General features: G+C 42.9%; 1 protein-coding gene across 1 annotated transcript in view; it reads right to left on the reverse strand.

Annotated features, from left to right (window-relative positions):
- Window positions 1-1,460: 1,460 nt before the first annotated feature.
- SORCS3 (sortilin related VPS10 domain containing receptor 3) overlaps window positions 1,461-27,063 on the reverse strand; it is a 2,578,554-nt gene continuing 2,552,951 nt past the window's right edge. The window contains exon 27 of the mRNA XM_069239432.1: window positions 1,461-5,480. Within this exon, the coding sequence (XP_069095533.1) occupies window positions 5,416-5,480 (65 nt within the window). The 3' untranslated portion in view covers window positions 1,461-5,415. The remainder of the gene's footprint in view (window positions 5,481-27,063) is intronic.

Genomic DNA, 27,063 nt, shown 5'->3' on the forward strand with positions numbered 1-27,063 from the left:
CATGGTTTTCAATCAGAAGCGTATGTATTCTGTTACAGCAAGGTCACTGTTAGATGGAATGGTGAAGATGTTCTTAGTGAGTGGCCATTCATGCGAGGAGAATGCAGAGGCAGTAGAAGGACATCAACCACCAGTGCCACATCTGAGTACATAGTAAAAAAAGAAAACCAATCTGTGTTATATCATAGGTAGGAAGGTGTAAACCCCCAATGTATGTATATTGCCACCTTTTGAACTGTAAATCGTCTATGGAATCTCCATCATGCCACTGATGACCAGCCATGAGTGTGGTCGTTAGAGTGGGAGGAGGTTGGAGAGAGGGAACAGAGAGTCATTTTCCTCTCTTCCTCTCAGTGCTGTCCCTTCTGAAGGAGGACTGACAAAATACAAAATTAAATTAAATTACTGAGGATGCTTGACCCCTCCCCCCCAAATAGTGCTGGACTCTCATGTGGGTTGATCCAAATTTGTGATGGATTATTCAAGCAAAGACATGAGCTGCTGACCCTTTCCCCACTCTTTGTAAGCTGTCTGTTGGCTCAACTAAGATGTGAATGACACTCCATCAGACAATTTCTAAAATACAGTGGCCTAAGCCTTCTTTCTTTCGGTATTTATTATGAATATGACGTATATGCTGACTGGGCCAGACCTAAAAATGATGATATAATGGAGAAAGACAATGCATTTTTAACCCGTGTAGGGTTTCTCACAAAATTATTTTAGATCATGAGCCTTTTGTTGTTGTTTTTACTGAGATGTAGATTTAAATGCACCGTTTTGCTTTTTTGGAGCGCTATATTAAAAATATATGATGTAGGATTGAATACGATGATGCGTAAGCATCAGCATTGGAAGTAAAAAGGTTTCACTGGTAAGGGGTTTTTCAGAAGGTCAATAAAAACATATCAGAAACATTGAAGAGACCACTTTGAACACTAAGTAGTACCTCTATTCTAAATAGGGACATCTTAGTAGTACAAGTAAATAGATTTAAAATTAATTGTATCATCACACTAGCTGAAAGGTAGACTTACTAACATTTTGTTATGAGTTTGCTTAACAAAAATTATGCAAACAGGCGCAAAATGTTTATTTGGAATCTTCTGTTCAGAGTGGTAGAAAGGTGCCTGAAAGTTAGGCAAAGCGGTGCTTTGTGCTGCTTTGCATTGCTTTGCACCAGGTGACTCCCAGTGTATGGAACATGGGCATTCACGTGCTACCATTCATGGTTTTTGATGCAAAGCCCAACATACTTAGAGACATTTGTAAACAGTGTTTTCTGCCAAAAAATAATGTTTCTTTGAGGTTGGAATTAACTTGGAGAAATGCTTTTATTTCATCCAAAGTTTCCAACTTTGCATGTGAGGGAGCTTTTGAGTGAATTTTTCCTGTAGATTACGTCATACAGTTCAGAGGCATTCAAGCAGTAGGTCAACAGTAACAGTCTTAACAAGCTTTGATGTACAAAAATACATTTATTTTCAACAATTTCAAAACCACTGGCTTTATACAGTAGAAATATTAAAATGGAACAATTAAACTATGAACAGTATGAATGCATATGAATGTACACACACACACACACGCACCGATCTATGTGCATGTGTGTCTGTGCATGCGTGTAAATATAATATGACTCATGCATGTACGTTTGACTGTATTTGACACTGACCTTGCAGTTCTCTTTTACCTGGCACCAGAGCAGAATGAAAGAAATGGGACTGTCCTGCACAACCTTGCACATTGCTTTTTTTGATTTTAGGGAGGGTGTTTTGTATAATTTTCAGAGATGTTTTAATATTTAAGATAAGGAGATGGCATTTTCACCTGAAGAACATTTACCCTGGAGGTGGCATTTTTGAACATTGGCTCTTTATAAACTAAACATATGTATTACATTTCGTAACTTACAACGCATAATCGTATCGCTGTCATTATTTATTAATAACTTTGTTTGCAGTATATTTTCATCCATAAACTTCAGTGCCAAATTGGTTTACTGCGTGGTCTGTTCTTACATGGAAGATGTATCTTGTTCAATTTAATATCGGTTAGTTACATAGATATTTTTTTTTATAAAAGAATCGTCCTTCTGCGTCCACTGCGATGATTTCATTAAAACTTCTGTGATTGTGATTTTTCAATAGGCCAATCTGCCTGTTGTCCACGCCAAAAAGTCTGCACTTATCACCCCAGCAGTCATGAACCTTGAGATTTATTTCATTAATTTTCTGTGTGCCTTTTAACACATTTTGGACCGTGCACGGACAGTGGGCAGGCTTTTGCAGTGAGGTATACTTTTCTGTTTTTAAACCTTTTGTGTCTGACATGAGTCTTCTGCACATAATACAAAACGACCTTTATAGCACAGGCTGGAGCTCAAAACCAGACGTACGCGTGGGTTACTGCGCTTGCGTTCATGCTCATCCAAATATATTGTGAGCCCTATCCACTTATATATATTTTTCGAAATATTGAAAAAATATCATTGACGCCTGTTAGGAAATAGCAAGAGGATTTCTGGAAGATATAAAGCGTTTTACCGCTGTGGATTTCTCTTCCAAACGTGCAGAGGAATCTGCAGTCATAAATCCCACACAAAAGTTGCGAAGCTGGCGTTACATGGCATGGTTTGCCTTGTGATTTTGTAAATGCCCAGATATAAGTACATGTGCGTGCATTCACGCATTTTGATCTTGTTCATTCCCACCGTGAAAATGGACAGAAAGTTAAACTAGCCAAAGTCCCCTTTCAGAATGGGAAGGTGAACAGACCACCCTCACACTTGGTGGGGTGTATGGAAATTTCTTTCTCCATGGGGAAAAAGCATCCCTAGGAGAAAAAAACATGTATTAGCACAGCAGGCTCCATTTCCATGTCCTAAAATCTACACTATGTAGATTTCCAAATAGAATACAAGGGAGTCAGCAGGAGATGTCATATGACATTTATAATAGTACATCTAGAATCCTCCGGCAGATGTAGCCTTTTCAGGGTAGTTCCAAGAATGTTTATTAGTTTAAAAAGAAAATATAAGAGTAGGATATAAATATCCACCTTACTTTTAAATTATTTTTGAGGAATCGGGTGCAAATCATTCTGCTGTAATTATAGAATAAATCAAAGCATAAGTACATTCCTGATAATTTCCTCAACCGTTTCACAGAAAAATGTAAAAGCAAAAATACAATGTATTATTATTCTCTAAGAGAACCATACGTTCAACATAACAAAATGCAGGTAATTCAGCAATTTTGATAAAATGTGGGGAATTGAAGATTGTCTCCAAATAGTTGCCCAGACTGGTCTATAAATGCATTGACACAAGTGCAGGTAGTTGTGATGGATAAATGGGAATGCACCTTATTTTATTGAAGATGGCATTGAAAGAAATCACTAAACATTATTTCCATGTCTTGTTTTAAAGAATTAATTGGGGAGGTAGGTGGGACTTATGACCACTGGTACTCTGCAACATTTTGTACCAGCGTTTGCCAATTTTGCAGTGACAGCTGGGCTAGAGACCATTGCAAAAATGGCAATTGCAGTGACATTTCAAAGGCATCCCATCAACCAAAGTGGGTGGAAGGAGAGATAAAGGCAGGCCTCGGTCCCATGGTGGGACAGAAGGAGAGAAAGGAAAATCTCCCATTAGGAAAGGTAGAGAGCGATGGACTGGTCACAATTTTGTTGGTATAAATCGATTGGTGTAAATCGTGTGTTCAAAACTGGCACAAAATCGCCTGGCACCTGTACAAAGGTACCCAACACTGATGTAATTTACGTGATCTTTCCCAAATCTACAAGTTCCTCCTATTCCGAGGTATTTTATATTTCTATATTACATTCATAATTTTAAATCCTCCTGTTATGCACAGGTAAGATTGCAATATGGCACAGCAGCAGTACAACATATTGATATTGATAAAGGTGCAGCCCTAAATGAAACCTAAAAAATCATTTTCCTTTGAATAAAATACTAGAAAATGCCTTTGATGAAGGTACTCTACAAACCTTCCGTTTAGGTTTGATTGTCCTTATCACATTTGGCAATAACCGTTTCTTTTTTGTCCTGTCCACTGAATGTTTTTTTTATGACATGCAAAATGTGTGCAGGCGGCAACGCAATCATGAATGACATGGCTTATTTCACAGTTGAAACTGCTGAACCGTTTTTAATCAAAAGCTATTCAAGAGTCCACGTGCCAAATCCCTGCTACTTCTTTGTCTGTGATGTTCGTACATGGAAGGCATACACACACTGCTCGGTATCTAGAGTCAGTTGGCAAAGCGCTCCTGAGATGATGTGTTGCTTTTCACAGCTGGCCTTGCAGGTTCGGATCTGCTTCTCTTCTTTGGAGGTTGGAGTGGGGAGGAAAGGTTTTGTCAAGTCTGATTTTAATAAGATTGGCCCACATCTGCAAGGCCGAGACAAGACCACAAAGATGGACCCGAATACTACCAGAGGGTCTCTGGTGATTAAGAGGTGTTTGCTTAAACATTTACATCCATAGTTTCTTCACAACAGGGAGCCATTGGCACTTTTTTCACACAGAGGTATGTGTTTAATGAAAAATATACTGCGGAACGTCCTATTTGAACCTTGCTGATTTCACACATTCTTTTTCACAGCCATAGTCCCTATATTGTCACTGAGGTTTAATACAGGAAGCATCCAAAATATTGTCCAAAGTGTGATTCAAAGTCTTTAGCCAATGAGGAATAGAAGGGTTTGAAAGATGTTTTGAGAATCGGCAAGTCTGGTAACTGTACTATCAGTAAAAAGAGAGGACTAAACAGTAGTTAAAGTGCATTATGAATTCATGGTATCCGGCCCAAAATTGCTCAAAAACTTCTTTATATAAATAGAAACAACCATGTTTCTCAGACAAAGATGAAAGCGTTAAATATGACAGACAACAGAAACACTTCTATAACCTGTTCTTTTTAAACAGGTTCTTATTTGTTTTTTTCCTCATAAACTAAACATTACATTATTTCAAAGAAATTAAAAAGCTATTTACATTGTAATATCTACAATATTCCATTGGTATTAACATGCACATATTTAGAGGGCCTCATTCACAAACCTTTCAGTGGCTGTTAAGAGAACAGCTGTAGCGAGTAAAATGTATTGGAACAATAATATCGTGTACGAGAGCATTCCTGATACTTTTAGGCTTCGTAGATCTATAAAATATTTGGGAGTACCATTATGCTTTGGAACAAAGGTAACAGACGACCTATCACTTATAATCATTTTGATTAAGATTAGAATCTTGACTAGAATGGGGTTTGTGGATGTGGCTCTGTAAATAAACCCCAAAAGAGAAGAAAAACATCTCAGCACATTTTCTTTTTTATCTTTTGTAGAAAAGTAAGTATTTCGGCAGGTCCGTGATCTTCGCATTTTTAAACGCTAGTGCAGTTTGGAATTTCCTTTGTGCTTTCACTGTTTGCAATAGTAGAAATGCCACCTAAAAAAAAGAAAGCAAAATAACTATTAAGAATAGAGATAAAACAGGTTCTAACGAAGAACACACTAAGACAATAGATTTCGTGAATGGTATAACTGAACAGATTTGTAATCTCATCTCTTATTAAGCCAAGGATTTAAAAAAAAGGAGATAGTTGCTCCTAACTGTGAATCTACACATATGATTAATTTAACGTTTACTCCCTCAAAAGAACAAGTTACTTACCTTTGGTAACGCATTATCAGGTAGAGACTCCATTTAGCTACTGATTCCTTACCTTTGAATTCTGTGGCCTCAGCTTCGAATCCAGAACCTTTTTGCTGAGCAATACCCTGCGCGCGCCGTCAGGTGGCATCGTTCAGATCAGCGTGCGTCATCCGGCTCCACGTGGCTTGGTCAGCAGCGCTGGAGCCGTCTGTGACATCACAGTCACCTATAAAGGCACCACCCCAGCGTGCATACGTCAGTTCTTTTATCCACAACACTTCCACGCCAGAAGGGCAGATTCATGGATAGAACCAAAATTTTGCCTGAGCAAAACCAGGGCCCTGAAAAGAATAAACCCTAGACATGTCCACCGAGGAAGGAGGCATGGGTGTGTGTAAGGAATCTGCAGCTAGATGATGCATTACCGAAGGACTGATAGAGACTTCTAGCTGCAGATTCCTTAACTTTGAATAATACCCAAGCCATAACCTCCTGGAGCTAGCTGCGGATACTACTCCTTACACTAAGAAGTATATGTAGGACTGAATGGGCAAAGTGCCTCTCGCTTCGTGCCTGACTGTCCAGGCAGTAATGTTTTGCAAACATGTGCAAAGATGCCCACGTTGCCACCTGACAGATCTTCAGGACCAGTAAGCCTTGAGCTAGCGCAGTGAAAGCAGCTTTTCCCCTGGCAGAATGAGCTTGCAAGCCCTCAGAAGGCTGCTTCTTGGCCAATACATAGCAGATTTTGATGCAGAGAATGGCCCAGTGCAAAATGGTTAACATCTGCACTGCCTGGCTCTTCTTTGCACCAAGATAACCCACAAAGAACTGGTCATCCACCTGGAACTCTTTTGTGCGGTCAAGGTAGAACGACAATGCTCTTTTTGGGTCTTTTTGAGGCACGAGTTCTGAGAAGCACCTTGTCTGGATAGATAGTGAGATTATGGTGGCTTTGATGACAGACTTGCATCTCACTCACCCTACTGGCAGATGTTATTGCCACTAAGAAGGCTGCCTTGATGGTGAGCAGCTGGAGGGGACAGTTGTGCAAATGCTCGAAGGGAGCATAGATCAGAAATGTAAGGACCAGATTTAAGTCCCATTGGGGCACAACAAAGGGCATGGGGGAAACATATGTACAAGCCCTTTGAGGAATCTATGTACAATGTGGGATTTAAACAGCGAAGGCTGATCAGGAAGCCGAAGAAATGCCGATAAGGCAGAAAGATAGTCCTTGAGAGTTCCCAAGGCAGAACCCTGTTGGGCTAGGGAAATAATGAAGAGAAGAATATCAGAAAGGGAAGCAGAAAGAGGGTCAATAAACCTTTCTGTACAATAATATACAAAGTGTTTCCAATGGCAGGTGTATACCGTTTTAGTGGAGGGACACCTGGCTGCCAAAGTAACTTTATAGACTTAGGAAGGGAGGTCAAAGCCATCAACTGCCGTAACTCAATCTCCACGCATGAAGGTGCAGAGTTGACAGGTTTGGGTGGAGAACCCTCCCCTGCTGCTGCAACAGAAGATCATCCTGAAGGGGCAGCCTGATCGGAGGATTGATGCTCATTTCAAGAAGCTCATGATACCAGACTCTCCATGCCAATCCAGAGCCAGTAGGATGACTTGGGCCCGGTTGTTCTTGATCTTCTTGATAACTCTGGGTAGGAGTGGTATGGGTGGAAAAGCATACGAGAGACCTGAATTCCACTTGGGACGAAAATCGTTGCTTAGGGAATGCTGCTTTGGACACTCCAACGTGCAATACTGTTGACATTGCACGTTCTCTGCAGAGGCGAACAGATCTAACCAATGCTCTCCCCACTGCTGAAAGAGTCCTTGTGCTACCTATGGATGGAGATACCACTCATGATCCGCTAGGCATCGACGGCTGAGTTTTCCCGCTGTGGTGTTCAGGGAACCAGACAGTTGTTGAACCACTAGGGTCATACTCTGCTGTTCCAGGCATTTCCAGAGATGCAGAGCCTCTTGACAAAGGGTCCATGACCCTACATTGTCCTGCTTGTTGAAGTACCACATTGCGGTGGTGTTTCCGTGAACATCTGCACTATCTTCCCTTTCACAACAGGAAGAAATGCTTTCAATGCCAGTTGGATCACCCGGAGCTCCAATAAGTTTATATGGAGTCTGGATTCCTCTGGAGACCAGAGGCCCTTGATCTCCACCTCTCCTAGATGGCCATCCCATCCTAGAAGTGACGCATCTGTCACTACTGTGAGATCTGGTTGGGGAAGGGAGAGGAGTCTGCCTTTGACCCAATCGCAGTTCACTGACCACCACTGCAGGTCTTTTGCAGTTCCCTCCGAGATCTAAACAGTGTTGGTAAGATTTCCCTGATGCTGTGCCTACTGGAACTTCAGGTCCCACTGCAAAGCCCTCATATGCCATCTGGAATTTGTGACTAGCAGGATGCAGGAAGCCATGAGTCCCAAAAGTCTCAGAGTCTTTCTCACAGAAATCCAGGATACAGGCCTAAAAATCGGTATCATATCCAGAATTTCCTGGACTTGCTTCTCGGGAGGATAAACCCGAAACTGCACTGTATCCAGAACAGCTCAGATTAAGGGGAGCTTCTGAGAGGGAGTCAGGTGTGAACTTTGGCGTATTTATAGTGAACCCCAGCAAATGCAGGAGGTCCGCTGTAGTCTGAAGGTGGGTGACGAGAGCCTGGGATGTAGGAGCCTTCAACAGTCAGTCATGAGGTAGGGGACGACTGAAATCCCCAGCCTGTGCAGATGAGTTGCTACCACCGCCATCACCTTGGTGAACACATGAGGGGCACTGGTGAGACTGAAAGGGAGCACAGCAAACTGAAAGTGCTCATGGTCCACAGCCCACTTTGAACCGCAAGTAACACCTGTGGGTGGGCAGGATGGTGATGTGAAAATACACATCCTGCAAGTACAACGCTACCATCCATTTTCCTTGGTCTGAGACAGACAAGACCTGAGCTAGAGTGAGCACCTTGAATTTCTCCTTTTTGAGGAAGAGATCGATGTCCCTTAAATCCAAGATACGGTGAATACCCTTGTTCTTTTTTGGAATAAGAAAGTAGGGGGAATAACAACTACTGCCTACTTCTGACATCGGGACCCTTTCTATGGCTCCCTTAGTCAAAAGATCTGTAAGTTCCTTGCAGAGCAAGATTAAATGATCCTCCATCAGCTCTTCTTTCAATGGAGGGAGGGAAAGACTGAAAGGGAAGGGAAGAGCCCTTCTGTATGATCTGCATTTGTCCAATGTTATTAACCACCAGTGAGGGAGATGAAATCGAATCCTCCCTCCAACTGGACAAACATGGTCTTGGAGAACCACACTAGGAGGACTGGGGTGTTCTGGAAGAGGGGGACTGGGTGGTGGCCGACCTCTGGCTGGCCCCTCTGGGTCTGAAGGTACCAGGACCTGGTTTTCACACTGGATGCTGTGAAGCTGGAGGAATGTGGCTGACTTGTGGTTGGTGTGGTACCCCGCCCCTCCCGAAGCCTCAAAAGGGGAGATAGGAAAGACTGCTCGCGAACGGGCGCTGAGAGGCCCAAGGTTCTGGCCGTGGCTTGAGAGTCCTTGAAGTGCTCAAACGCAGACTCTGCCTTCTCACCAAAAAGGCGTGAGCCATCGAAGGGCATGTCCATCAGATTTGCGTGGGCAATCCCCAAAACGCCAATGGTACGCAACCGGTGTGGTGACAAAGGGCCACTGTCGAAGAAGTCACCTTGTCCAGCGAGTCAGTCATGTCCAAGCCACACTTAATGGTAAACTTGGCTGCATCTCTCCTATTCTGGACAGCTTGGGTGAGAGTATCCCGTACGCCCTCCGGGACCTGGGGCAGCACCTGTGCCACCATATCCCATAAAGTATGGGAAAACCGGCTCAGTAGGCATGATGTGTTTACAGACCTCAATGCCAGGCTGGAGGAAGACAACATCTTCTTCCCGAGTTGGTCCAGCCTCTTAGATTCCCTATCCGGGGGAGCGGAAAGGAAGGCACCAAAGGATGTCGGGTGAGGAAACTAGGGTCTGTAGGAGCTTGTCGATGGCAGAAGCCAATTTTTCTATTCACAGGAGCACCTGTACTGGGTTTGGACCACATACCCAGCAGGACATCAGTAAGGGCCTCATTAAAGGGTAATATCAGCTCCGATTTAGCAACCCCCGGCTGAAGCACCTCTGTCAGGATTTTACTCCTGACTGGCACTGTAGGCAACTCCAGGTCCAAGACCTAAGCCCCTCTATACACCACCATGGCATATGATGCTCCCTCCTCTGTAGCCACAGAAGGAGGTGAGAGCATACAAGCATCTGGAGAAGTATCCAGTCCTGCTCCTCTCATCCATATTCCAAAGGGTCCTCAGACACCTCCCACTTCTCACCGGTGTCTGATCAATATAAACTTCAGGCACTGATCTGGGCCTAGTCAACACCATCAAAGTCAGAATCGGCTCCAGATCATCAGGAATGAGGATGGGGCTTCCACCATTGGTGGGCACCGGTGGTGGGTGATCGTCGACTTCAGGCCCGGTGCTGGAGGAGGCTGACTGTGAGGAACCAGCGCTGTTCCAGATCCGATATCGGACCCTGGGGGTCCCCAATGGCGCCGAGGTCGAAGCCGCCAGCGTTGAACCCGATGGGGTCCCTGCTGACCCCACGGGTTCCGAAGACCCACCCACGTGGGCAGACCGCTCAAAAACTAGGTGCATAGCTTTGTAAAAGCCTTTTATTTGAATGGGGGTTGCTCCGGCTACCGGACAAGGGGGGAGATGCAAAGTCGACTCTGGGGACGGCTCCGTGGGCGACAGGCATGGTGAAGTTGAAGTCTGCATGGCGTGATGACAGGTGCCACACGGCTTGAACCCTGTCTTCCTAGATGACAACTTCCTTGCAGAGGCAAAAAAACTCTTCGACAAAAGGTCAAAAAAAGACTTGCCAGAAAAGGCAAAGGGTAGCTCGATCCCGGACCTGCGCTTCACTGGCACAGAAGGAAAAGAGCTGATGTACGCTCGCCAGGGTGGTGCCTTTATAGGTGACCGGGACTTCACAGACGGCTCCAATGACGCTGACGAAGCCATAAGGAGCCGGACAACACACATGAATCCAAACACCACCACCCTGTGGTGCGTGCAGGGTATTGCTCAGCAAAAAGATTCCAGATTCAAAGGTGACGCCAGGGAATTCAAAGATAAGGAATCTGCAGCTAGAAGTATATTTCCCTTTCCTAGCCTGAACCTTTTTTTTTTATAAAATGCAAAAATGGTAATCAGCGTTGTAAGTATCTCATAACTGCTATGACACCAAAGCATAAACATTCTTAACATCCACAGCAAAGAAAGCACAAGTTCGATTTTCCATTCTTTATATATGCGGACACGGTGCGTAGATTTGTATGGATATTTAAGACTTCTATAAATAGGTCTGGGTGGAGTCCAGTTACGAGGAACTCTGCAAACTGACCAAAAAACTCTGCCTTGCTACACGGAGTTTCGCATGCCGGTAAATTCATTAGGTCAAGCCATCTGCGCTGATTTTTAGCGCCAAGTGTTTGTCCGGCACTGTAAAATCAGTGCAAACGGCACCACGCACAGCGCAAGAGACTTCTGCTTCTTTTCTGCCCCCTGGGTAGATTTTCTACTCAATTGGCAGCTTCCTCAATGCGAACAGGTTTCTCAATGCAAGCGATAGCGACCATCTGTGACGGCCTGCGTTGAGAAATATCGCTGGGAGATGGTCTGAGTAATATTTTCCTCACTCACACTCGCCATCCTAACGTTGGCAAGCGTGAATGAGGAAAATAACTCTGCACTCTTAGCTGAACACGGAGTGGGAAAAATGTCGAACTCCATGAACGGAACATAGTTCCCCACCCATCCCTATATATAATCAGACCTATCTCCTTTTAGATAATACATGGGCCCATTATCAGCCTAGCTTATGGTTCGCTAGCTTTCGCTAGCTGGTAGAAGACCACCGGCCCCAAAAGAGATGTTCTTTATCCTGGTGGGGTTCGATTTGCTAAAACCAGGTGCGTGTTTCTTAAAAAGAGAAAAACAATGCGCCTGATGCAGAAATATTAGGCTTCTTGTGCGTCAGGGACCATATTTTTATTTTGTTTCCCACACCGTCATGTCTTTCATCATGGTCCTGGTTGACACCTTGCCTTAAATAGGAAAGGGTAGCTAGGAAACAGTGGCAGATGCCCTGAACTGTTTACAACAGTATTCCACGCCACCATTCAATTCTCCCGCTTCAACCATCATGTGAGACAAGGCATTCCCAGGCAGGAAAATAAAACATTTTCCTAACAAGCAGTTTCTAATTGCGGAAAAATCTGAAAATCTACCATGGGAAACTTGAAGTTCCCCTACTTGTTAATGAGGTGCGACGTACAAAATTATTGGCTACCCTTATTTAACAGCAAAATTAGTTCTAAGGCAGCAAGTAGAGGATATTTAACAGGCCCCACGTATGCCAGAGATTAAATATAAGCAATACCTAGTGAAACAAAAAAGGCAACTACAGTAGAGAAAATCCTACAACGTACACTACAAAGCCAACCACTAGAATGTTCATGTTGATCCAGATACTCGTTTTCAATTTCACCTCAGAATCAAGGAGGAAGATGATGTTCACGAAAACAATGCATCTGAACTAGCCTTCATGTAACCTTCCACCTAAACATTCCTATGAAAAATCACATCTCCGAAAAAAAGATAACGCATTTCAATGGACATTTTAAGCTCCTCTATCGCAAAACATAATACCATTCAAGGAGGAAGGCTCAAAGGTAATTAGTAGTAAGGACCGCAGTAGGGCACACAGCTACATTTGAAGCACTTTGGCTAATATTCTATCAATAACTAACTGGGAATGTTCAAGCCAGCAATATTACTTGTTGTCCCAGAGTGCCACAGTTGCGTTACATGTTAACGGGTAGGGTCCCATCTACACCATTTGTTCTAGAATCACTGGATTGTGTTTTAATAAATGGGAATTAAGTAGAAGTTGTAACTCGATAAGACCTTAATGTTGTCTTTCGTGTGATACTTGGGAAATCACAGATGTAGACGCATGTTTTAGGTGGTGAATTAGCAGATTCTTATGCATTCTTTTGACTTTGCATTGTGTGAATCCAGCAGAAGACTTTAAAATTTAGGATATCTATCTAGAATTGGAGGGCTGTGCAAGAAGAGACAGATTTTGCTCCAATATATTTTTATGATCCTGTACTCCAAGAACTCTAGTACAGTACAGTGACAATTCTTACACTTTCATTACAGTTACTTCTTCAAAATGTGGTTGCATATTTAGGTCTTCTGATGACAATTTATATGTAGCAGTCTGCTATGGTAACATGGTTAGAGCAAGTGGGATAGGCTAGATTTGCTACTATAATTGCCATAGAAATGTAGGATTTACTGGGTTTCCAACAACTTCATGTGCATCTGTACCTTTTTTAAAAGTCCCTTGTATTGTTTTCTGTTGTACTTATTTAGAAGTTAAGTGAACAGTACAAGAAAATCAAATGGCATGACCGTTTCAAGAGTGTTTGCCAAATAAATATGTAGGCAAACTATATTCCTGCACTCTCCATAACACTAGAGGCTGAACACCAGGGAACGGCGGTATAGCGTGCTGTAGATTGAGAATAAAGAGACAAGTGTATAGCCCTTTAACCCTAAAAAATGATAAACTCCCAGTTCCTTAGTGAGTGTAGTTCAAACGAAGTGGAGCAGAGCCCACAGACTCGTCAGGCAGACACCAGCTAGAACGTAACTTCATCACTGTGGGTAAGGTATATTGCTGTCCAGGAGCTTTGACATCTCAGTCATGCATATGAAGGAGGGGTAGTCTGTGCTCAGTGGATAAGGCAGAACTCCTAGCTCCTATTCCACACAATAGTGAAGGGGGGGAAAGTATCATGGGGGGTAGGTGATTATACATATTCATATACCGAGGAGGGCAGGTGTGATTGAGAAGTGATCCTATCAAACAAAGTGGGTAGAATTAGACATAAAGGCAGGCCTCGGTCCCAATGTGACAGAAGTAGAGAAGGGACAATATCCCAACAGGTGAGACAGAGATTGATGGGCTGGCACAATTTTAAGGGGGCATCATCTAGAGAGAATTGCGACCATATGGGTAGGCATCTTGCACCTAGTAAGTACATTTCTTATACAAATCTATTTTGTACAATTCAATAATCCACTCATCATTAGTGAGTACATGGGAAAACTGTCAACACCCCAGGATAGAAATCTTGACTGTAGCTACTGCTGAGGCTAACAAATGTCTTTCATGCTTCAAAAGCATAGGGCTGTCCATCATGGTGTTCAATAATACCAGTCTTAGAGTTATGGACACTGTCACATTTAGTGCAGCACGTACAGTGTGGCCTACTTGAGACCACTAGTGGAGCAGAACAGGGCAGTCATTTACAATGAAGGAGGTATCACAGAACGAGGCACCTCACTTCCAATAATAGGTTTGATGCAATTCATCTATCATAAATAGCTTGTGTGAGGTCCAGTATCAGTCCTTCAGAGATTTAAAAAGCCTACAATTAATCCTAGATACCCACATGTCCCTGTACATATTTTTCATAACTTATTTCCATTCATTGGCCTCATAAGTGTTCCCTATAAGTCGTTGCCATTTCATTTGCCCAGTCCTTGACGCTCACACTCCTCAGTTAATGAGGGTAGCAGACGCTCACTTGGAAGAAAATTAGGAAGCGCAACATCCCTCTACCCCTCTATCCCACTGACACCTCTCCGCATACTGACTACAATAGTGATGTGGTTGTAGCTAGGTCGGTGCCTTTTTAAGGCCAGTGGACCTGGGATAAAGTCACCTGTCAGACAGGTTCATGTGGCACTGCTGAGCATTCCTCAGGTCCGGTGCTTCAATCCTAACAGTGCTTCTGATGCGTGGTCACACCAGACCCTGGGATTCACTGATCCTCCTGGCTGTGAGAACTAGTGCTGACACCTTGTCAAGGCGTTCTGCTAGAACCCTCCCAAACTGTGTGAACTAAGAACAGTATTAGGCGCTGGTTACTTACACATACTTTTTGATGCATATGCAAAACTACAATCACTTTTGCTACTACTACTAATCTAGGGATTTGATCATTCCTGATCTGGCTCGCACATTAACCTTTGCCGAACTCCCAGTCTGTGGAAACCATGACAGTCTCGGAGCTCCCTTCTAAACATCTTTGCTCCCAACTTTCCCCATCATCATCATACGGTCGCAGACAGTGAGTGACAACATAATTATTTATTTCAGTCAAATTATAGCCATAGTTAACTCATACATAGTGCGTGGGTCACCACTCACCAATCATTAACTAATTTAATTAAATTAATTTACCTGTGGAAACTGAATTGAAGTCAGCTGAAGTTTTAAATGCATGCCACAGGACTTAGAGGATTTAGGGTTAGCAACTGAACCAATGCCTGTTGTGTGCCGCACAAAAAGGCCTAGAGAGAGAGAGAAAGACCGCCTCCTGTCACCCTAGCCCTGCTTCAAGTCGCATGCATATTGTAACACCACTGTGTAGCGTCTGTAATCCAATCCTGATGCTGCCCCTGCTGTTGCAGCACCGCCAGGATTGGCTGACGGAAGGGAACATTGCCGCTCATTACTGAGACTATGGAATGCAGCTTTAAGTCACCCCCAGCTCAGCAATATGCACTGTTGACTAGAATGTGTAAGAAGCCTAGTGCGCATGTCTGACTGGCCACAGAAAGGCAACCATCCAACCTGACATGCGCACTTAGGTGAGCTGATTTCTGTAAGGTGTGTGTCTGACTGACAAATGGCAATATTGTTTCAGTTTTAAGCCCCACTCCTTCAGGACCACACTGGCTGGACCCTCCTCAGGTGCACTTGATCACTTCAGTTACAGTTACATGCTGCTCCCTCAGCCGGTCTGCGTCTGAAGCAGTCAAGCACTGAAAATATTTGTAATGATGACTGCTAACAGAACTTTTAAATGGGGCGGGCAGGGATCCAAATATGAGTGTGCCAACGCCCCAATGAGGCACCGCCCCAGTACTACTTAGCAAACAATTTGTATATTGGTTGATAAAACTACTATACTGCTTTACGATATTCAGAACAAGAGAATTTTAAACATTTATTATTTTTGACTGATTTTTCCACTTCCGTTAAAGTAGAGTTTTCATTCTGGTCATTAGTTATTTGTTTTACGTTTTCATCAGTCTCAGCCCTGGAAAAATATGTGGATGAACTTAAATATGATTACTTGCAATTTTATAGCCATCCACATCTATGTCCACACCTAGTTTGTCATTTCTCTGCTTAATGATGTGTTTACACTTATCCTGCATGATACAACCTAGCTAAAGTGAAATCAAGTATCTTTTGTTTCCTTCCTAGCATGTCTTATCTTTTTCCTTACAAATAAATTTCCTTAATTGTTATCGTACATCATATTTTTGCATTAATGCTGTATTTTCTGCATCCATGATCACCAATTTATATAGTCCTATTAGTTTCATAGTTTTACCCTACAAATATAGTATCCTTTCAAGTTTTACTAGAAACCCTTGCAGATCTTGCCTAATAGATAAGCCTTAAATGCACCCAAATGTGGGATATATGAGTATCTCTGATATTCCTTACAAATAAGTCTGTGCAACATGAAATAATCTACACCAAGAAAAACAGATCCCTTACTGGTAATTTGCCAGTCATCCATTACTGCAAACATCTATCTTGCAGTCATCAAAAAACCAGAAACCTTGTAATGCAACAGCATGTTCTAGACACCATTTCTCTACTGTTAGAAATTGGTTTTTTGGTTGGCAGTCAGGTTACCCTCTGTCCAAGCAAGAACTCTCACCCTAGTCAGGGTAAGTCACACACAATCCAAGATTATCCTGTGTCCACCCTCTGGTAGCCTGGCACGAGCAGTCAGGCTTAACTTAGAAGGCAATGTGTAAAGTATTTGTGCAATAAATCATACAATAACACCATATAGCACCACAAAAATACACCACACAGTGTTTAGAAAAATATATAATATTTATCAGGATAATTGTAGGTCAAAAACGAATAAAGATGCAATGTGAAATTGTAGAGATATCACTGTAAAGTGATATAAAGTGTCTTAAGTCTTTAAAAAGCAAACAAAGTCTCTTTCAAGCACAAAGTACCTGGTTTGGAGTGGAAAATCTCCGCAAAGGGCCGCAGAGGAATAGATATGTGGAACAATGGTGTGTGCGTCGATTCCTCCCCAGCACACACAGACTTGCGTCGTTATTTATCACGTGGGGAAGTCGTGCGTCGTTTTCTGGCGCGCGGACTGTCTCTTTCTGTGAGTCGCAGGGATTACCAGATGTCCCGGGTCTGTGCGTGGATTCTCCTACTTGTTTTCCGGCTGCGCGTCGTTCCGCGGGGCTGTGCATCAAAGTTGCGCTCTCACGGCAGGCGTCAAGTCGATTTCTCCTCTGGAAGTCAGGCGGCGTTGTCCTTGCGAGGCCGTGCGTCGAAGTTCCGGTCGTCCCAAAGGCGTCGCGTCGTTCAGCGTCGGTGTGCAGCGTTTTTCTCGCCGCGAAGCAAGCTGTGCGTCGAAATTTTCGACGCACGAAGAGTCCAAATGAAAAAGAGAAGTCTTTTTGGTCCTGAGACTTCAGGGAACAGGAGGCAAGCTCTATCCAAGCCCTTGGAGAGCATTTTTACAGCCAGACAAGAGTTCAGCAAGGCAGCAGGGCAACAGCAAGGCAGCAGTCCTTTGTAGAAAGCAGTCAGGTGAGTCCTTTAGGCAGCCAGGCAGTTCTTCTTGGCAGGATGCAGGTTCTGGTTTCTTCTCCAGCAAGTGTCTGATGAGGTAGGGCAGGGGCCCTGTTTTATACGCAAATGTGCCTTTGAAGTGGGGGAGACCTCAAAGAGTGGCTAAGAAGTGCACCAGGTCCTCTTTCAGTTCAATCCTGTCTGCCAGGGTCCCAGTAGGGGGTGTGGCAGTCCTTTGTGTGAGAGCAGGCCCTCCACCCTCAAAGCCCAGGAAGACCCATTCAAAATGCAGATGTATGCAAGTGAGGCTGAGTACCCTGCGTTTGGGGTGTGTCTGAGTGAATGCACAAGGAGCTGTCAACTAAGCCCAGCCAGACGTGGATTGTAAGGCACAGAAAGATTTAAGTGCAAAGAAATGCTCACTTTCTAAAAGTGGCATTTCTAGAATAGTAATATTAAATCCAACTTCACCAGTCAGCAGCATTTGGAATTACCATTCTGGCCATACTAAATATGACCTTCCTACTCCTCTCAGATCAGCAGCTACCACTTCAATACAGTATGAGGGCAGCCCCAATGTTAGCCTATGAAGGGAGCTGGCCTCACAGTAGTGCAAAACGAATTTAGGAGTTTTACACTACCAGGACATGTGAACTACACAGGTACATGTCCTGCCTTTCACCCACACAGCACCCTGCTCTAGGGGTTACCTAGGGCACACATTAGGGGTGACTTATATGTGGAGAAAGGGGAGGTTTAGGCTTGGCAAGTACTTTTAAATGCCAAGTCGAGGTGACAGTGAAACTGCACACACATGCTTTGCAATGGCAGGCCTGAGACAAGGTAAAGGGGCTACTTGAGTGGGTGGCACAACCAGTGCTGCAGGCCCACTAGTAGCATTTAATCTACAGGCCCTAGGCACATATAGTGCACCTTACTAGGGACTTATAAGTAAATTAAATAGTCCAATCAGGTATGATCCAAGGTTACCATGTTTAAAGGGAGAGAGCATATGCACTTTAGCACTGGTTAGCAGTGATAAAGTGCGCAGAGTCTAAAAGCCAGCAAAAACAGTGTCCAAAAAGTGGAGGGAGGCAGTCAAAAAGTTAGGGGTGACCACCCTAAGGCTGTCAGGTCTAACATCTACTGATCAAGAGGAAATCTAATTGTACACAATCTCTGTGTTTAGTAGGAAAGGCAAAGATAGCAACATTTTGACACTGGCAAAACCCTTTAAGTTTACTATATTCCATGAATATTTTCAACTACTGACGGATGTCAAACAAGTACTTCTTATATACTTAATACATAAACACCTTAATACATTGGAAAAGACATAATGAGGAATAATCACCAGGGAAAACAATATAAGCATATATTAAAGATGATCAGCACGTGGCCCGTTCTGCCCAGAATAGCAATTTTAAATTGGTCCCTGATACTTTTCCCTCTCTCGTATAAAAAATGAGAAGTTCCTTGAACATCTCCATAGGGTGGGTCAATGTCTCTGTATGATCTTTACTATTTTGTTTATGTCTGGGCGGTATGTTGTCACACATACTATGTTGTCAAGAGGAGGACTTGCCCTGACTGCAATACTTCTTAATTAGGGCTGTACCACATCCTTTTCATTGGGGTCTTCACCAGGCATTTATGGTATCCTCTCTCTTGCAGTTTTGTACTCATAATAGTGGCTTCTTTGAAAAAATCTTCCTTTAGAGTGCAATTCATGCATAACCTGAGAAATTGCCCAAAGGGCAAACCATCTTTCTGTGTTCATGGATGGAAACTCCTTCACTGTAACAGTGTATTGCGTTCTGTCGTTTTCTGTATAGAGAAACAATGGAATGGTTGTCATAGTTTTTGATTTCTAAGACTAAAAAAGGAAAACTGTGACAATCCATATTGCTCGTGAATTTGAGATATGATTGACATTTATTCAGGTAAAGTATAAACAATGTCAGTGTTTATTCTAGGACTTTCCAGATCATGAAAATATTGTCTATATGCCTGTTGGAAAATGGGTTATTTGTAATGGCAGGTAAGTACCTATACTTAGCCATAGGCCACTAACCCTCACTAGGTTCAGTTAGGTCTCAATAAATTAACCCCAGCTCAACCCTTGGTAGCTTGGCAACGAGAGACAAGGCTTAACTTAAGAGACCAAGGGCCAGATGTAGCAAGCATTTTGCATGGTGCAAACTGCGAAAATCGCAGTTTGCGCCATGCAAAATGCACATTGCGATGCACATTCACAATTTGCGAGTCGGTACCGATTCGCAAATTGTGAATGCGACTCGCAAATAGGAAGGGGTGTCCCCTTCCTATTTGCGACTCGCATCGCGATGCTAAATTGCTTTGTGACCGCGAATGCGGTCGCAAAGCAATTCGCAGTTACCACCAGTGTCACACTGGTGGTAACCCATTTGCAAAAGGGAAGGGGTCCCTAAGGGACCCCTTTCCCTTTGTGAATGTTGCCCAAAATGTTTTTCCAAATGGTTTTGTTATTTTTTTTATTTTGCAACTCGTTTTCCTTTAAGGAAAACGGGCTGCAAAATAAAATTAAAAAATGCTTTATTTAAAAAGCAGTCACAGACAAGGAGGTCTGCTGTCTTCAGCAGGCCACCATCCCCGTGAGTGCAAGGACTCGCTATGGGGTCGCAAAATGTGACCCACCACATTAATAGTAATGAGGTGGGTCTTTGCGACCCCATAGAGAATCGCAGACGGTGTCTGTGACACCGTTCTGCATCCGAATTTCCGAATTGCAAATTCTGAACTTGCGACATGTGGCCCCAAGTGTAAAGCATTCAAGTATCACAAAACAGTAATAAATAAAACATGGAAAACAGTTTAAAAATCCAAAACCAATTCATAAAAATAGGAAATATTTTTAATTTTAAAATGACACCAAAACGAATAACATCAGATAAGGGGAACTGGGGATCTGAATTTCATAGAATTAATGTTTTTTTAGCGCTTAAAAACGAATATCGCCAATATGGTCATCTGGTCGCACTTCGACCGGGGCATAGTCAAAGTTTAATGCCAACCGCGATGGAGCCCTGCTCGGCTACAGCAAGCAGGAGGCCTCGGTCAAAAGTTTACCTTCAGACATAGTAGTTTTCTTGAAGATTTTCTTCAGCGGGACAAAGTCGCCAGTCCAATCTGACCTCCTGGAGCCCTTCCTTTGATATGCGTTGTGGGAGCCCTCAGTGAAGATTTCTACGTTCGGACTTGGACGATTTTTCGAGATGAAAATACTTCGAGCGGGCGAACCTGAATCTTGAGCCGACGTCCCTGGAGCCCTCTTTGGATACACTGCCTGGGAGGTCCCGGTCAACTTTCTACATTCGGACGTAGTCACTTTTTCTGAGATTTTCGGGACGTACTGGCAAGTCAGGTTGGGTCGCTTTTGAGGCAAGCCGACTGGAGTTGCCCCGGTGGGTCGGTCCCTTTATGAAGCTTTTTTCAAAAAGTTCTCCAAACTTCTCCAAAGTTCTGCATGTTCTTCCAGAAGGCCTTTTAAGGTTCTTTTGGTATCCACAGCTCACCGCAAGGTTCCAGAAGCTCTGAGTTGCTCCTTGAGGGTGCGGACTTCAACTTCCAGAGTGCACCTGGCACAAACTCTAAATTGTCCACTGGATAGTGGTCAGCTGGTCATTTTCTTCAAGAGTTGGTGTAGGGGACTATGGTTAGCAATTTTCCACCTGTAGCAAACAGGGAGTTCCTCCGTGAACCAATTGAAGCCAGGCAAAGCCCTTCTTGTGGTGAAGCCCAAGTGTGCAGCTGGTACAGTCCTCCAGAGTGCAGTGTCCAGGTGCAGGTCCGGGGTCCAGTAAGGCATTCCTTCTTCTTCTGTTGTTCTTCCTTGTAGGGATCTGACTGGTGTGGCTAGCAATCCTAAACACACCCTTCTCCTGCCCTCTCCTAATCTAATCGAGGGGGCAATTAATTGTTGGGCTTGTAGGATGTGAGGAAGGTGCTGGGTTGCCCCAAATATCCTTCCCTGCCTTTGAAGACCAGTTTGGCAGCCCTCTCCCTTCCTGCTCTCCATCTGTTGAGAGGAGTTCTCCTCCCCCAGGCACATCTCTTTGTGTTCAGCTCAGGCCACTTCACATCTCATCAAGGCAACCTGGACAGGCTGCCAGAGTCTGGCCAATCAGAGAAGGGCACAACAGGGCAGAAGTTGGCAACTTTGTAGGTTTAAAGCTCTTTATCTGAACAGGTTATATTAAATCCAACAATTGTAAGTTGTGTGAACAATTAATTTGATACCAAACTTGAGGTATCTGACACTTAAGGGGACTTTGTAAATTAAAATAAAGGCTCCTTGTTTTAGCCTATGTAGGCCCTTGACTACAGTGAGTGAAAACAAATTTGGCTATTTTACCTCAACAGTGCTTTTAAAACAATTTTTATAAGGTCCCTTCTTATAGTTAAATGGCACCCAACCATAGGGGCACATAGGGCACACCTTGGGGTGACTTATATGTAAACAAAAGGTTGTTTAAGACTTTAGAAGTACTTTTAATTCTGAAGTCAAATTTGCAAATAAATTTAGTATGAAAGCAGCCAGCAAGGCAGGCCTGCCTTTAAAATGACACTGGGCACCTCAGCAGTGTACCTATGGGTGCACTAGCTATGCTGGGGTCCCTAAACCTACATGCCACCCCATATACCAGGGACTTATAGGTAGGTTAATATTGCCAATTGTAATTAGCCGTGTGACGTCGTGTGTGCGCACATACACGGCATGATGTCAAAGCCGGACTTGAACTTTTTGTAAGTCTTAGGTAAAAAAGCAAAAACAGTTCTTGGTGCAGCTGTGGGATACAAAGCAGCCTGCAGGTATGGAAGAGGTAGCACTTACTACATTGAAGCTTCTTATGATAGGCGAGAGCGGCGTGGGGAAATCCAGTCTTTTGTTGAGATTCACTGATGACACGTTTGACAATTAGCCTAATTTGCATATCCACTTTACGCAGAGCACTGGCCCTGGGACTGGTAAGCAGTACCCAGGGCACAGCCAAGAGTCAGTAACAACCAGTATCTGTCCAAAAAGTTTGGGGGTGACCAGGGCAAAAGGGAGGACTTTCCTACAATACCTCTTTCAGCATTGAATATTACGAAGGTATAGATTGTTATAATTATGGACATGATCATTTTCAAACTAACTGGCTGTCATACAAGTTAGTTAAGTTTGGTTCAAAAATGGCTCTCGTATGTTTCTAGTAGCATTGTTGTAAGTAGTCACCTTAAAAAAGGAAATAGTTATTGTTCAAGGCAATTTCTAAAAGTTCCATAATGAAAGAAGTGAGAACCCAACATGGGGCAGGACATTGATCAAGGGATGATCTAATGACCTCTATGCTTTCTTGTTGGGAGATATTCGTATACAGTGACTCTATATCCAGAGATACCAAAATCTCCTCTGATGGGTCAAAATCCAGACCTTCAATCAAGTTAATCATATAGGTGCTGTCACATACGTATGCGTCAAGTAACAGGAAAAAGGGCCTGATTTAGTTCCTGGTGGAGGAAATACTCTGTCACAAAATTATGGATATCTTGTCTGCCGTATTTTGATTCCCACAGGATATAATGGGATCTTAATATGGTGGACGGGATAGCCATCACATTTGTGATGGAGTATTCCTTCCACTAGGATCTAAATAAGGCCCAAAGTCTTTAATAAAAGTGTTGATGTATGCACCCATTGGTTCTAGAAGTCACATCCTGACAAAATGGGTCTACTGGGTGGTGTATTAGTAACCTTATGGATTTTTGGAAGTGTGTAAAGGACCAGGGTCCTAGGGAATTTTTTTGTTCAGAAGTTCAAATTCTGGTTGTGTAAGAAAACCCTCCTCTAGGCCTCAGGTGGTGACATTCAGGATTTTCTGTCTGATTCGTGGGAGGGCATGTGTTGGTAATTTCTTGTAATGATCACATTCCCTAATTTCTGCAGATCTCTGCCTCGTAATTCCATCTGTCATGAATGACTATCCCACCCCCTTTGTCAGCGGATTTGATAATTATATGATCCTCCATTCAGGGTTTGATGAGTGCTTGCTTTTCAGGCCAAGAGATGTTGTATGGTGTGAATTATCTAATAGTTCTGAGAGTACATAGATCTTCCAGGACTGCTTTGTCAAAAGTGAGTATCTCAGGAGGTATCATAGCATTAGAAGGTATGAATGAAGATTTACATCTTTGCTGTGATGCTGAGGGGGGTACAACTGATGATGCTATCTTGAAAAACAAAATTACATCTAACTCTCCTCAAGTATCTATGGAGTTCAGATTAGATTCTGAAGAAATTCTTCCTCTCAGTAATCACAAAGGAGAGGCCTTTATTCAAAAGAGTGATCTCAACTGCATTAAGAATGTGATTGGATAAGACAAAAATAGGAATGAATTGTTTAGGGTTGAGGGCAGTAGTCGGGACAGCAACATAGGCTGTCAGTCTGTAGACTGGTACAATGTTTGGTATATTTGAATTAATTAGTTTGATGTTATTTGTATAACTTACTGTTCTTCTGTGCCACCTTTCTAATGGCGTCAGTGGGCTTGGGGTTCTCCTGCAAACTGGTTCCAAGGTCTCCCTTGGTTCCCTCAGTTGCCTTTCCCCTTCAGAGCCTGGGCTGTAAAATGGTTGGGTGCTGTGGTCCCTGTACTGGTGCTGCATCCTTCACCTGTGTCCTCTGAGCTATCTGACCCACCTGAGGATTCCAAAAAAGTGATCAATGTATGATCTTTGTTGCTGGTGACGCTTTTCCTTTGTGGTTGTGCTTGTGTATAGTAATCATTGTGTAGGTAGGAGTATGCCTTTTCTTTGGATAAATTGTTAATAACCTTTTGAACCTTGCCCGCTTTTTTTCATTTCTATATATTAAACTAACTGGTGGTTTTGCTGAATTTGTCCAGTGCTAATTTGGCCTCTTTGAGATTGTCACAGCCTAGCAGTTGTTTCTCTAAGTCTTCTATTTCTTTTAGTTCTTGTTTACTAGGTTCTAGTTCTGTATCAGTGCCAAGAACCATCCAGTGTCTGATGTGCCAGCATTATCTGGAGTGACTGACAATGGCGCTTCCATCTACACACCTGCAGTAGGATTCTCTGATTGTGGTTTCCCTAATTGCAGTACTTTGTGACTGCCATCTATAACGGGTCAGGCTTTTTTTCAGTATATGCTTAAATGGCCTGCTCGCTATCACCTTTTATCGCCTATTTTGCCACCACTTTTGAAATATATAGAAGGTGCGGTACTGTGACAGGGAACAACTGCACCAATAGTAGCGTGCTGACACCATCTTGTTTGATTTAGATCTTACTAACGGTGCACGTCAGCCAGGGAATTACCAACTGTGATTGCGAGGGTATCTGTGTTACCGCGATTACAATTGTTGCCATTCTTTTCGTTGTACTATCAATTGTGGCTGACACCGACGCTCCCATCAACTTCCAGCAGCACTTGGGCGCAATTACATACTATAATTGCTAATTGTTCATCTCTTATCCATGGTGCACGTGTCAGTCTGGACACTTTTCAATAACTAATGCGACGCTCACTATTTTGCCAGATTATCAGTGTAGTCATCTCACTTTTCAGCAGTTGCCATCACCCAGGTAAACAGTTATCTTCAATACACACATTTTGACAAATGTGCCCTATCTTGCCATATGCACACTTTGATAATGGTGCCACTTAACACAATTATGATTGTTTTAGCTTACTGGTCATCACATATGGGGCACTTCACAGACATCACGCCCAAAGGGAGCAATTTTTTGGGGGGGGCACTCTTTATATGCTTTTCAGTATGCTGTGTATGAACACCCCTTCTCCTAGCCTCAGGTGTGTATGTGCTAACATAGGTATAGATATCTGGGCACTTTCTTCTCTGACTAGCACCTACTGATCACTTTTTGTGCGTTAGTGAGAGTAGTGGCCATATGATACAGTTACATTTCCCCCCTTTTTTAGATTCACTTGCTCCAGTGTGAGCATCTTCTTTTTCACACAGCACCACCCATGGGGCGCCTTACAGTTTCCATCATGAAGTTTTCAAATGGGATCTCTCTGCAGTTATCCCCCATCACAGGTAAGCACATGCATTGTTGTGCGCAATCCCTAGCTGACACTTCAGTGGTGGCCTTGCTTTATTAATAGCTGACCTCATATTTTTTAGGTCATTTTCCAGGACATTTCCAGATTTATACAGACAACCCTTGAACCCAGGAAGGCAGAGTCACGCCTAACTTAGATATCTTACACTTTCCTTGGTGAATCACGACGTTCAACACCATGCTCGTCTGTCTCAGGCTGTTTAAATGGGCCCTGCTTATTAGACTGGATATATTTTTTTATATATACAGACAGCAATCCCTTATTTTCTCACACCAGGAGTTTGTCCTTGCATCCTAAGTTTCCAGGTTCTCCACAGAACTTGACCAGTATGTATATACATATTCTAAAATTCTTTTTGATTTTTTTCATCATGAAATTATTACTAATTGCCCCCAATTCTTGAGTTTCCCAGGTCATCTCTAGTCCAGATGAGACCCTCACACCCGACATACAGTTAAAATGTCATTGACAATATTCAAAGAGAGCTCTAAGATAGTGAAAACATTCCAGATACATTCTCTAGCGTTTTAAAAACGTATATATTTGATTTAGCTGTCCTTTGATTTACACCAATATACCTTTCGCTTCACAATTTGTCACTTCCTTTACATTTCTTTATTTTGGATTCTTTCACTTAGGTTCCTGTTGAACAATTGTTTCACTATTTACTTGACTGTGGATATTTACTGTTTTCGGATGAATAATTATACAAACTGACTGACCGTCTAAGTTATTCAGGTTTGGATTTGTTCATAACAGATTTATTCTGTTCAACTAAAATGTTGGTATTCTGGTTTACTCGATACAGGATTTCCCTGGTTCATTTTAACAGATGTCTAAATGACTTCTATGTGATTGTTGTCACAAGTCTATGCTTCATACCCATGTTCACATCGACGTTTGGGTCGCTCTTGTTGTTTGAAATCAATATATAAAAATAGGGCACACCATGTATTGTGGTTATTGTGCTCTGATAGACAATATGAAGGCAATTTTCTTAGGGTTTCGTAATATTTTTGAAATGTGCTATTTAGAGAAAGAAATTAGTCAAATGATGCACACCCCTGAAATTTCTACAGCTAGATGCCAGTAACCCATAAATCATCTCGTTAACGACACTCACAAACGTTTTTTCGAGTTTGATTACATTCATTTTAACATGCACTTGTCAGATGGTTCGTCTAGGTTAAGTTTTTCTATTACACACACAGCTTGCAAAATGTCCACAACAGCAGAGGAAAGGATTGATTAATTATAGAAAGTCAGGAGTCACCAGTGGACAGTCAGAAGAAGCAGCAGAAGGCAGCAGCATGTCACAGCACCTAAATCACATCCATAAAGCATACCTGTTACACCTGACAGTCTGAGGGTGGTCACCCCTAACTTTTTGCCTGGCTCCCTCCACCTTTTGGACACTGCTTTTGCTGGTTTTAGGACTCTGCGCACTTTACCACTGCTAACCAGTGTTAAAGTGCA

The sequence above is a fragment of the Pleurodeles waltl genome, chromosome 6, assembly GCF_031143425.1.
Source record: "Pleurodeles waltl isolate 20211129_DDA chromosome 6, aPleWal1.hap1.20221129, whole genome shotgun sequence".
Lineage (NCBI taxonomy): Eukaryota > Metazoa > Chordata > Amphibia > Caudata > Salamandridae > Pleurodeles > Pleurodeles waltl.